General features: G+C 44.9%; 1 protein-coding gene across 3 annotated transcripts in view; it reads right to left on the reverse strand.

Annotated features, from left to right (window-relative positions):
• The window catches only part of ZNF330 (zinc finger protein 330), a 167,846-nt gene that overhangs the window by 99,077 nt on the left and 54,716 nt on the right, over window positions 1-14,053 (reverse strand). For all 3 annotated transcript variants that reach the window (XM_078676862.1, XM_078676860.1, XM_078676861.1), the window contains exon 5: window positions 12,488-12,567. In XM_078676862.1, the coding sequence (XP_078532988.1) occupies window positions 12,488-12,567 (80 nt within the window). The remainder of the gene's footprint in view (window positions 1-12,487; window positions 12,568-14,053) is intronic.

Genomic DNA, 14,053 nt, shown 5'->3' on the forward strand with positions numbered 1-14,053 from the left:
CGGAGTTTTTTGGAGTGATGTCGGGAAAGATACAAGATGTGGACTCCACACACCTGATTTGGGGAGGAGATTTTAATGTTGCGCTTAACTCTAGCATAGACAGGTCGCATCCACAGCCACATCATCACACAGCTGCGCAGCGCACCCTCAGGTACATTGTGGAGGAACATGACCTTACAGACCCATGGAGAACTCATCACCAAATGACACGACAGGGCTCTTGCTACTCCTCTGTTCACACCTCCAGGTCGCGCATAGACTACTGGCTGTTTGATAGGGGATTAGCAACTTGGACGTCACACACCGCCTACTTATCACGCACATACTCAGACCATTCTCCAGTTCTGCTCACGCTCACCCAGCCACAAGAGGAACCCCCATATTTAGCATGGCGTCTTAACCCGCAATCCTTACTGGACCCTGTCTTCAAGGACTAAGTCGAACAAGAAATCACGGACTTCTTACTTTGAAACACTGGCTCTGTTTCCCTATATTCTACCATATGGGAGGCTTTTAAAGTCACCATGCGGGGCATCTGTATCGCAAAGAGCGGCGGGGTTTTAAAAGATATAAGGGATACACTCTATAAATCAGAGATGGAACTGAAACAAAGTGAGTCTGGTCTCAAGTCTGCGCCCTCCCCCACACTGCAGGCGCGCATAAGGGAGCTCCTTAATGACTACCAAGACACCGCGGAGCGCGAGGGTAAATTTAGGCGGAAATACCACAAAGCTCGGTGTTATGGAGAGGGCGAAAGACGCAGTAGAGCGCTGGCCTCTTCTGTCCGCCCCCCCGGTTTACCAATACAATATTGGAGATCGAAGATGAAGACGTAGAAACTCCTCTGACATTCTAGCGGCATTCAGGCAATTTTATAAGAGCCTATATTCCACCCACCGTCACAACCCAGTTGATTTTGAACCCTTTTTGACGACACTGCCATAGCTTGGTTAAGTAATGGCCAAAGAGAAATCCTACTGGCCCACCATGAGGATGATGAAATTATTTCGGCTACCATGCGTTACAATCTGGCAAGGCCCCGGGGCCTGATGGCCTTTCGGCCGAATTCTATAAAATGTATAAACATCTCCTTATTCCAGTACTACGGCATGTGTTCGAGGAAGCCCACGAGTCTGGCATCCTGCCCCGCACAATGCGAGAAGCCCTTATTATCTCCTTAGCCAAGCCAAATAAATCACCCAAGCAACTTAACGCCTACAGGCCCCTCTCTCTTATAAAAGTGGACGCCAAAATCCTTGCCAAACTCATCGCCAACCGCATTAGCCCCCTCATGCCCATGCTGGTCCTCCAGTACCAATCGGGCATTGTCCCGACCAGAAGCACTGCTCAAAACCCGAGGACATTATTCGCCCTGCTTCAGGACATTGACCCCAAGGAGAACGTGGTTGCCATATTTCTGGATGCCACCAAGGCATTCGACTCCCTGGAATGGGATTACCTGTCCTTTGTGCTGGTACGCATGGGCTTTCCCCCCCCTTTCCAGGCGTGGATTAACTTACTGTAGACTGGATTGCGTGCCACCGTGATGGTGAATGGGATACGCTCTTCCTCTTTCCAGCTGGCGAGAGGCACTAGGCAGGACTGCCCCTTTTCCCCCTTATTATTTGCATTGGCTATCGAACCCCTTGCTGCTAAAATCAGACAACACTATCAGGAACACGCTATTGTCTACCCAGAGGGGCAGGTCCTTATATCACTTTACGCCGACGACATCACTCTATATTTACGACACCCTGACGTCAGCTTGAATTCCATGTTCGAGCAATTATCGGGGGTCAACATCAATTGGTCCAACTCTCACATTTACCCACTTACCGACTCTGCCATGAAATTCACTCCGGACTTCCCCCTCCAGTGGTGCGAGGACACTCACCTATCTAGGCATTACAGTGTCCCGGTCACGAGATGAACTTATGACAGCTAACTAAGGACGCGCCTTAGACTCCATCACCGGCAAGATCACACGGTGGGTTGCGTTACCTCTTACAATGGCTGGAAGGGCTTCCTTAATCAAGATGGTCATCCTACCTAAACTCCTGTACTTATTTGTTAACATTCCTTACGCTCCCAGCTGACATTTCTTCTCTGCTATGAGGACCCAACTGATACGACTAGTGTGGGGAGGGAAGCAAGCCAGACTCAAATGGGATACACTTACGCGCCCGTACAAAGTGGGAGGATTCTCAATACCGGACATCGAATTATACTTCATCTGCGCACAGGCACACTTTGCTACATACTGGATGAAGCCTCCCCCCGGTGACTGAACACGGTTACATGCGCCCCACTCCTAGCACCGCCTACATTAGTGCCCCTCCGGTCCCAAGGCACGCTGTAACTACCACTGTCCAATGCACAGTAGGAGCATGGCATGATCTGGCTAAATTGACCAATTGCACACCACTATATTCTCCTCTCCTCCCCCTACAAGGGCGATAAGATCTCCCTGTTACACAGGAGGGAGGATGTCGACAACTCCTCCGCAAACACTTTATACATACCTGGGGACAACTATTCACTGATGGAAAATTTAGCACCAGCGAGGAATTCTTTAAAGACGTCGACCCAACCCCTTTGGACCGCTTTTATTACATCAGGCTCCGGCAGGACACAAAAGCTGCCACACCCTCTTATCCTCTGGAACCCCCAGTGATGCTCCTAATACATGTCCTACTACAACAGGAAGCCCCAGAACATGTGCTGTCGACACTATACTGCACTGTCCAAACCAACAGAGAATTTGACCCACCACTGGCCCTGGGAAGGTGGGAAGTAGAACTCGGTCACCCCCTAACTGATGAGCAATGGGCATACTGCTGTACACAGACGGGAGAAATCTCCTCTAACAGCAGTTTCCGGATGATACACTAAAATACCCACATCGATTATATTACACACCAGCAAGACTGAACAAGCTGAAACTCTGTGACAACAATCGCTGAGACCCTTGTGGTGGGGAGGGTGCAGATTTTCGTCATCTGGCCTGGGATTGTCCGCCCATACAGAGCTATTGGGAGGAAGTGCTTGCTGCACTAGATATCATGACCGGCTTACACATACCCACTGACCCACTCACTGTCCTACTGGGATACACCGAACCTATTGCTGCTAAAATGCGGAAATACACCTCCATGGCGCTCTTACTCGCCAAAAGGAAAATAGCATGCAGATGGGGGAGGGGGAGAGCGCTGAAATTTAAGGACTGGCTCCAGAACTTAATATATTGCCAGGAGCAACTACACACTTATGCAGAACTTCAACCCCCCTCATCACGCCCAAGAGATATATGGGGCCAGCTGCAAACCTACTTAATGGAACACGCCGCAAATCACAGCACGCAAACCTCATAAGGCATATCACTCACTCCCTGTTGGTCTTCCCCAGTGAAAACACCCATCCCTCTCGCACTAACAGAAATGGGACGATGAGTGTCATAGCTAGAACATTTACGGCCTGAAACATCTCCTCCTCATGATTGTGTGAATGTTTCCCTTTTGTTTGTTATCGCAAGGGACATATCAGTGGAATTGGAAATTATCTTTTGCAAGATGCCTTCATTGTATGTTAACATTACCGATAATATATATGAATGTAATGATAATTCTGCCTTCATAACCCACCATCCCCACTAACGAGGCCGGCCCGAAGGGGTTGTAGGCGGCTTGCTGTGTACTACCCTACCCCCGCAATCCATCCGCTTTATATGCTTGACTTGTCACTATGCCGGTCGAGATGCGGCTGTAGGTAGTACGCAATAATATGTAACGTCTGTTGGTCTTTAATAAAGGTTTTGTGGGAGAAAAGAAAGTTTATAGTGCTTCTTTCCATTTTGAAGGCTCGCCTTATACCAAGGGGCAGATGGCTAAGTTCTATAACAAATACGTTTGAATATCGGTGCCAATTTATTAGATGTTCGGTGCCAATTTATTAGATGTACTGCGGACCCAGTCATCCAGACGATTAACGTCTAATTCTGACACTCCAAATTTATTAGATGTACTGTGGACCCAGTCATCCACACGATTAACGTCTAATTCTGTCACTCCAGAGAGAGGGAGGGCATATCCTCTTCCAGAGCACTAGTAAAATCTAGTGGTTTTATTTTATGTAATGCTATAAACAAATTTCTGGATTCATATATCTTTAAATCTGGGTTAAATGCATTGGGTGCTTCCTTTTTTCTTTTGTATTTTAAGGGCATTTCAGACATTTTTGTTTTGAACACATGATATTTTTTGATTAGGAGAAATCATAACTTACCCTCAACAGGAAAAAAATAAACTGTTTACTGGAGAGGCAGGGGTGGTGTTTCGAGAGCCTGAGACAAGGAGGTTAGGGTCGAACCCAGCCATAGCTGTAAGTGAAGCTGCCAAGGAACCAGGTGAGCTGGGCTGAAGAGAAGAAGCTGTGGTGTCGAGGCTTGGCAGCAGAGGTCATGGTTGTGAGTTTTCGGTAAGCTGCGCGAAGGCAGACAGCGGCAGCCGGCAGATGCAGCAGGTAACGGAGTGGAGAGAAAGAGTAGCCGAAAGTCCATCATAGAGAGTGCAATAATCACGCCGGCTGAGCCATGCGAAATCTCACACAAACTCACCTCATTATGCCTTCAGTCTCAGGTGAGGGGCTTGAGCGGCAGCAAGTGTCGCAAGTGTCAGCTGGGCTGATGAGGGAGCTGCTCCGCAATGAAGCAGTGAGTCTGGTTACCCGGTCTGTTTGTTTTGTCAGCAGGCAGCAAGGGAAGGCCTGATACAGAGGTCTGTGCAGGCCGAACTGTACATACAGGTGTGCAGCTGGTCCACCTAGGGCGACAGTAAGTTGTTTGGAAGAGCACCAAAAGCAGCAGGAGGCTAATAATTAATAACAGCTAAAAGTCTAAAGAAGATTAAAGCGCCTTAAAAACTGGCACACTGACCAAGTGGCCTGTATTTCCCCACAGTACTATGGTACCATCAGAGCTATATGAGCTCAAGTTATGGCTGTGTGATAGCGCCTTGCGAAGCTATACTAATCCAAAGACACTCAATGAGTCCAAAGAGGCAGTGCATTGCACTTTGACTTTCTAGACATACCCGGTGTGCTAGTGCCGGCTCGGAGATAACCAAGAAGTTGTTGCCACTTAGCTGAGGAGACAACAGACATCCTGGGCTGGGGAGCGCCATGACAAACCTGTTTCCCATGAACTCCAGTGTATGACCCGAGGAGTGACTTGGGCAAGGAGTATGGAGGTACGGGGAGTGCAGAAGGCTGCAGCCAGGGATGTGAACAACGGGTCTCCACTGAATCACCTTGGCACTGGATTCAAGTAAGCCGGGCTGAAGACGGCTGGAATGCCAGAAACCGGTCCTCGGAAGCTTGTTTCCGGTCCAGGGAAGACATGGCTTGGCAGTTCGAGCAGGACTGTTCCCATGAGGCACAGTGTCAGACTGATTTGCATATAGCCATGTCTGAACTGGGGTGGCAGAGTGGGCTAAAGAACGGTGATGGATTAAACCCAGATCTTTTGACTGGGTGTGAGTGTTTGATTGATTCAGATGCTCCGTCCATCACCACCCCCTTTTGTACCGTGAGCCTAAACTGAGGCAGCATGGTGGGTGAAAAATGATGGACTGGGATGCGGCCCAGAATGATTGCCAGTGGCGGAGTTTAATTCAAGCATTCCATCCATCACCTTGTTGTATTTGACAATTAATGTGGCAAACACAAAAGAATATAAGTACTTGGATATGATTTTTACCTGAAATCTCAATTTTACTGTATATCTTCGAGGGCAGGAGCAAAATAGTAAAGCTTTTGCTGCTGCATAGGCAAGACTGGATAAGGAACCAGGCAACAACTCTGTAGAGGCGTTCAGAGTCATATAACTTGAAAATAACGATTGTGCTGCTCATGGTTCTAAAATCCTGATAGAGGAAGAAATTAAATGTCTGGGAGCATTAGAAATTAATATTTGGAAGTTGTGGTAAGGTCTGCCAAGGGGGTCACGCAGTTCAGCGATACGACTGGAGTTGGGGTTAATAACAATCATTTTAAATGCTTCCAGAGACTCCTAAATTATTGGGGGAGAATAACAGAAGCAGCAAAGGGTACGGTTAGGCACAAATTGAAATCCTACCTATAATCTGGGAAATGAATGCCGTGGATGATAAACTTGAAATACATCTTAAGATATGTGGACGCAAAGATGTCTCTGGTTATATGGCAACGTGCTGGTAGTGATAATTAAATGTTTAATTAAGGATTCAGCTACCCTATGTGATGACCGGGATTGTAGTGAACGTCCTCATCTTGCACATTTGTCTGATTCGGTTGGGTCAGGCAAAATGTAGCACTACTTAAAAGATATAGAGGCAAGGGGGGGCTAGACATTGAATGATGAAGCTAAGGTTGAGCCATATTCACCAATTGATAGACCGGAAGACTCAGAAAAGTGCTTGATCTTACTTGGTTTGGTCGGCTAGGCCGGGTTCGCAAAGAAGCACAGAGTGGTCAGGCACAAACTAGTGGCAGGGGCAAAATCAAAGCAGTTGGGCCACTCACGAAGTGGTTCTCAATGATGGGGAAGTTCCCCGATGGCTGCTTGGTCCTGAAGCAGTAAGATTCCAGACTGCACACTCCCTGTTGATGTTTGGTGTTTGGTGCAGGGCATTGGGTACCCCGTGGGTTGGTACTAGTGTCTTCTCAGTGGGGAGACCGATCTGACCTTCCAGAGCACAAGTATCTTCTCCTGGTCTTTTGCGCCAGGGAGCTGCAAGGCAGTAGACTAGACTCTGCCTATCGGTGCCTGCAGACTTTCAGGGGAGTAACTCTGCTACTCCAAGGGAGACATTTGTTGTTTGTCGAAGTGCTGGCAGACCACCCACGTATTCGGTATTTTTCTGACTCATCCTACGAGCTGGAAAACTACCAATCTGTCATAATTGTCACGAGAGGGCGGAGGACGGCAGGGTTTTGCGCCAAAGTTCTGCCTCAGTTTTCAGCAGGCAGTGACTCTTCTACGTCCTTCTTATGAACTGTCAAATCTGAGTCCTTGGATTCAGGGGTGCCGCTTAAATACTCAATTTAGGGACACAAAAAAACGGAAATTGTTTGCACGGGGCTTGGTATAACCTAAGAATGCATCATTTTGTCTGAACGATGTCTGTGTGACGCATACTTTAAAGTACACCGCAAGGAATGACGGAAATGACGCGGGGCCAGGCCTCAAGCAGAAAAGAAGAAAGAGAACGAGGAAACTGGGGGGGGACAAACAGATGGCTGCCTGTGGGAGGGAGAAGTGGCCGTGAAGCAGGGGGCGGGGCAGCACAGGATCAAATGATCCGCACACTTAAGAGCGACTGAACGCCAAATAGCTCTCGGATAGTAGTATACGGCAGCTACAATAACAAAAAAGAATAAAATCACATCGGCAGTCATTAGAAGTAAAGAATACTGTACACAACAAGAGAGGACAGTCACATTTATTTTAAAAAAAAGTTTTAAAAACAGGAGACACGGCCTGGCGGCCGTGAAACTGAAAGTACGGCCGGCCGGCCGGCCGTAAAAAAAGTTAAAAAAAACAAGACTGTTCTGACAAATCTGTCATCACAACAATTCAATTCTTAGTGAAAGCATGCAAAGAAGACCATGTGCTAGCCTTGTAAATTTCCTACGAAAAAGCAGGGGGCGGGGAGCCGAACCCTTTGATGTAGCTCACGGCCGAAAAGCAATTAGGGGGGAGGAGAAGTGAGGCCAGCCCTGGGGAAGCCTGTGGGAGGGAGGCAGGTGGCTTTGATGTGCACAAGATCACGTTTGTGCACAAGATCACGTTTTGCTAGAAAGAAGCCTTAACAAAGTGCATAGCAGTAGTGCCGTGTACTAATTTGTGTAACGGGGCAAACATTGGGTGGTAACTGAGCGTTACCATGCAATCACCCATGGACTGGACTCAAAGCCCTAGGTACTGTATGGTAGACAGTGATTTGATTCAAAAACGTATGTTGTCTCGAGGTATGCATAACATTGAAGAAAATATTATTTTTCACCAAATTTGTTCACCTTTGCATGTGTGCTGATCTGTTATTCAGTTATTATTGATTTAGGTTTGGACTTAGGGGTAGTTAACAGTGTGCAGTTTTATACATGCGAGATGTACATACATTTTGTCATGTAATCGACTTGCAGGTGTGTTGCACGTTGTACTTAATTTGCACCTCCTTCATATTGATAATGTACGCGATGGATTCCAGTTGCTGGGGCTGATGATCCTGCCCATGCCCAGTGCTGATTGGTTAGTGCTCATCCCTCTGTGCCCAGAAGACCTTTCTATCCCGGATGCCTGCAAAGAACACCTGGGGTGCCTCTCGCCCTACATAATCAGCCAGCCTTTATTTAAAATGCATGAAGCCTTTATATCAAAGTGTCTCTAATTAGCCAGATATAGGTCACCTCCTTTTGATGAGCAAGCGAATGCAGATCCTGATTTCGATGACAAATTATAAGCAATTGGGGAAATTCTAAAGATGAACAGCCATAGGGTTTCCGTCCAGAATCTGTGCTTCGTTGTTTCAACTTCAGAAAAAGCTTCAGCGGGTTCTGCGTCTGGAAGAACCATTTGCTGTGAAGTTTGAGGCTTTGGGGCGGTTCGTTTCCTGGCTGCATTTCAGATCTGATAGGGTTAATGGTAGCTGGGAATGTTTTGTAGGAAATTGACTTGCAGAGCGAGTGAGTGAGAAAGTGTGAGGGAAAGGGACGAACAAAGAAATGAGAAAAGAAACAAGGGGAGGAAAGAAGAAGAAAAGGAAGTGAGAAGGTAGGGGAGAAAGAACAAAGGTACGAGAGGACGTATGTAGTAAGTGGTGAGAAAGAGCAGAGCCGGAATATGGAAGGTTGAAAGGGCGAGGAGCTGGACAAAAGACGATCAGAGAGATGGGAAAAGAACGGAGAGAGAGGGATAGAGAGGAGGCGGTGAGGCAGCGAGGACTGGAAGTGTAGTTAGGACAACGAGAGAAAGATAACGAGTTTAAGGTTGACAGAGAATGTGTGGAAGATAAAATATACTAATGGTACGAGAGGACATATGTAGTAAGTGGTGAGAAAGAGCAGAGCCGGAATATGGAAGGTTGAGAGGGCGAGGAGCTGGACAAAAGACGATAGCGTGTAAATAAAGACATTGAGTGGATGGTAGATCAAGAATATTGAGGAGAGGGGAGGACGGAGAGATGGGAAAAGAACGGAGAGAGACGGATAGAGAGGAGGCGGTGAGGAAGCGAGGACTGGAAGTGTAGTTAGGACACTGATGGGGGTGGGGCACTGGGGAGATTAAGTGACAGCAGCCTGGCGGCCGTGAAAGAAGGGTAATTAGGGGGAGAAGAAGTGAGGCCGGGTGTGCTGGGGAAGCAACAGATGGCTTAAGCGTGGTCACGAGAGCACATGCACTCGTGGAAATCCGCTTGGTTTAACTTTCTGGTTTCAACTCAATAGGTCTCTCTACAAGACCTAAAAAGGGGTCTACGTAAGCTGGCTAGGCATAAGGGTGGTACTTGCTGAATCTAGGCACACCACATAATCTCACAAATGTTGCTGCCTGTCTTGCCACCAAAAAAGTGGTGTCAAACCATGGGGTGGCAACTCCACTATCTTGAGAGACCTGGGTCGCATAACAAAGGCAGCAGGCCTTTGAAGCTTCCCGCCCTGGAATACCTTTCCTGTTTGGAGCAGGTGTGAACACCTCTGCCCAGAGACCTCCGAGAGTGAAGGCTTTCACCTCAGAAGGTCAGAAACTGGTCTATGGTGGCTGGCTGGTCAAGACCAGTCAGTCAACCCACTAGTATACAGTGGGTTTTAATTAATTAATTAGATATTGAGGAGTGTAATTTATGCGATGTATGCACGTACTGAAAGAGGTTTTGAGGTAGTTGAATGCTGGGATGCTCTCTGTTCAGCAATATCTTACGTTTTAATCAGTGGTATGGTGGCCGGGGCAAAGGCAAATTGTAAGATCAAGAACTGCTAACTATTTACAACAAACCGGTGTCACGGCAGTCACACGCAAGTACAAAAAATAGGATGAACCAGTGAAAAGACTACCTGTGGCACTTTATGGTGACTAGGTGCCACCTGAGAAGGGTGAAATGAAAAATAATGGATTGTAAGTCATGCTGTAAAAGAGGTTAGCTATTCATGGACTGGACCTGTAAATACCACCCACTGAAGAACGGAACGCCAAGGACGATGATGAGAAATGACAAACTCCTCTAGGTCTCCTACTTTGTGTACAGGACTGCCTAAAACTACAAGACTTCTGGGAATGAATATGGAGTGAGATGGACTCAATGTCGGTTTCTGCATGCTCGCAGAGCTTGAGTGAGAATGTCAAAGGACTCTGAGTGTACAGAACACTTGGTCAATCATACAATAAATTAGCTAAAGCCCTGGTAACAGCAAGATGTCATGGAGTAAAGAACGACTGTGAAGTAAGAAAAATACTGACTGTATGACTAAGGATAAATATATAATAAAAACGCAGAGAAAGAGTGGCACAAGGTGATAATGTATACATTTAAAACAACATGTAACAAACAAGAAAATCTACTTATCTTCGGTGAATAACTATAAATGAGAACCAGGGAGCTCGATATGAGAAAAAAAAGTGTATGCCATTGGCCACAGAGTTACATTTCCACATGCGTACATATTTACAACGTTTTACCAGGAATCCATGAGGAAAGCTATGCTACTCACTGGTTTCCACCCTTACTCAGAGAAACTTATTTTTGCGTTGGCATTTATTTTCCCAGTGCGGAATTGTACCTCAGCCATGGCACAATTTTTCTTTCAATTTTTGCCCTGATTGGGAAAATGTTTTCTCTGTGGAGCAATCCAATTCCTTAGAATTCCACGACGTTTGAGGGTATTCTGGTCCCTTTCTAACCCTGGAAAGGGATTTACTCCATTCATTGGAATAAGCTAATCTACGACCATTTCCAGGGGGGACGGTATTGGAGGAAAGTTGTTAGATAGCATATAACTAAATTGTTTGTGGCAACTAACAAACGTTCAACACGTCCACTCGGCTCTCCTTGAGAGATTTACTCCAAGCGACTACCATACGAGTAATGGTTTAATATTCGGCGCAAATAAAAAGATTTAGGAATGCGAGCACAAGTTTAATACTTTGCACTCATGAATGCAGCCATTTGCCGTCTTAACCAAATTTACGAGTGTAAATGGTTTTGTGAATCAGTCCCAAAATGTTTTTGCGTATTGGTAACTATTTTTTGGTAAAGTTTGTGGTCGGGTCGTTAAACAAACTCTTCTTAATGAACTTAACTGTACAAGGTTATTTTATGCATGAATTTTAAATGCTGTTCAAAAAAATAAGTAGTGCATTAAATACCAATCGGAAAGAGTATTAAGCCTGTACCGCATCCTTCTGCAACTCTTCACATAGTTCCCAACAATTACAAGGATAAACAACAATTTGCCAAACATTATAAAATCGATGTATCAAAAATATATTCCTGGAATATGGCAGGAGGATCTCAACTCAAGAGTGCAAGATACACTATAAATTCTCTCTCTAACTCTGATATCATCTACCCTTCTCCCCACTGTCTTTTAGATGTTTAAGTCTCCTTTTTACCCAGCAATCAATATGTCTCAAAAGGGCAGGCATGCTGGGGACACTGATCTCAACTAATTTGCACACGAAAACAGTGAAGAGTCACAGGGATAACTTGGCTACTAGCAGCCAAGAAGAAAATTACCATGGAAGCTTATACATTTATTGGGAATTACCGATGCTAAACTTGTACCTGCATCCCGGACCCAAACAAACAAATACACTTATAAAATATGTGACAATGGCGATACCCTGATCCCATAACTGTGGAATCATCGTTACAGGCAAATTTATTCAAAATCTAATGCAAACTAGTTTACACAATATGTGGCCACAGGATGAAGATATAATAAGGAACATGCACCTTCAAGAAGGTATTCTAAAAAGAAACGAAACACTAAACAAATCTCTCCTGCCCTCCTATATAAATCTCAGGCTGCAAGTTTTAAATGGTTGTTTGCGACCAAGAGAAGCACGTTTAGACTAGAGAGTTGTTTCAATTGAATTAGTTATCCTCTTTAAATCTTAAAAGATAATCCACCAATTGTTGAGTGACCATCACCCTCAAGCATTTAGTCTGCAAATAAAACCAATTTAAGGTTTCCACTCTTCCACACATTTTAGCAGAGTAAAATACAGTGCACATTGTACATGTTCGCACATTTCTGTGACCCTCTATTTTACTCACTATTTCTATCTGGTTACTATCATTGGCCCTTTAATTCCCTATTGTCCTATACACTATTCACATCTGCTGCCTTCAAAATTATGTAGCACAGTGGAGAATACATTCAAATTCAATAACCGAAACCTTTCATTCAATTTAAAAATACACTTGACAATTAAATCATCACAACTTTGAAAACCTACCACCATAGCGAGGCCGGTGCTGTACACTCCAGCATGCCTTATGACACAGTCCGATGATTTCATCATGCACTTCGTCTTCCCTGTAAGAATACGAAAATAAAAAAAAGAAATCACATACCAGCCACTCGGAAAAACTCAGAAATGAATTAATTGTCCTGGAAAAACTAAAACAATTAGCACTGTTAAAAACAATTAAAAGTGATGAGCAGCACTCATAACACGGAGGTCTTAAATCTTTGCTGCTGTGCAGTGGATTTGAGTGGTGCATCATTTTATGTGGCATGTCTAATATCAGTTTCCCACTCATATCTGGAATTAAGGGATATAATTTTGTTGATCGTCACCTTTTCTCAGCCTGCTCGAGAATCAGTTTTTTTCTCCTTTTTGACTACCACTACCAGCGGTAGGAAGTTCAGTAGAGAAACTGAATTTGTAGACGAGGCAGGTTCTAGCTATATATGCAATATGCGCTAGAGTTCTGTACGTCTGAAAAAAAGGGGGTGGTTCGCCTGTAATAGTGTAGGTCCCTGCAACTTAAGGGACGGTAGCCCTCACCGACCCCAGGTCAGCATGCTTCATCCTGGGGACCCTCCTCACACCACAACCAAGTAGCAGTGTGGGTTACAAACCTCAACAGAGGGGAGCTCTTGTACGAAAACAGGAAAAAGTCCTCTATAGCAGTAGGAGTGGATGTGCGAAAAATGGATACAAGTGAAGTTAGTGTTTCCAGCAGGTAGAAGTTAGAAATATGTGGTTTAATTCAACCCAAAGAATGTGGTCAACATGTTTTTGCCTGTACAAGATCCTCAAGAGTTGTCGATACATTCATCAGAACCAAAATCCTCTCTGCTATGAAGAAATAAAGATACATTTATACAGCCAATATTAGCTCAGTGTATGCCTGATCTTCTACTGATGCCTGAACCAGTATTAATCAGGAGATAAGACACACAAATTGACACACAGTTTCATAATAGAACATTAACCCTGCTGGACTGACAAATGTGGAAATCCTTGTAGTGTAGTTCCCACATTCCCGATAGGCTCTGAGCATTGGAATAGTATATCCTATAGATTAGACGTAGGACTGAGGTCGACTAGGTCTCTATCGAATATACTAGACTTAATTGTGAGTGCCAGCTAGCTCAGAGGTCACTAGAAACTTTCTTGAATGAACAAGAAGGGATTAGTTTCTGACAACTGCATAAACATGACAACTTAGTTTCCCAAGAATAAGACATGTATCTCTAGAGTCGTGGAAACAATTTTTAGTTATTTCACTCAGTCAATCGTGCATGCTTCGTTTCACCAGAGGTCAGAGAAATAGAGAGACGGGCGTTTTCAATAAAAAGTATTTATTGAACAGTCTTCTTTCTCATGCAGAGGAAATGAACTGCTACAATCGTAATACTGGTTGCAAAGTACAATGCGTATAGTACGAAGAGTATTATAAAATAATACTGTAAAAGCATGATATGGTTTATAAGCCATAAAAAACATATATTAATAAATAAAGACTAAAAAGTACTCAACTGGTGCTTCTAAAATACGCCTACCCCGGTGTAC

Source organism: Lissotriton helveticus, chromosome 2_1 (genome assembly GCF_964261635.1).
Source record: "Lissotriton helveticus chromosome 2_1, aLisHel1.1, whole genome shotgun sequence".
Lineage (NCBI taxonomy): Eukaryota > Metazoa > Chordata > Amphibia > Caudata > Salamandridae > Lissotriton > Lissotriton helveticus.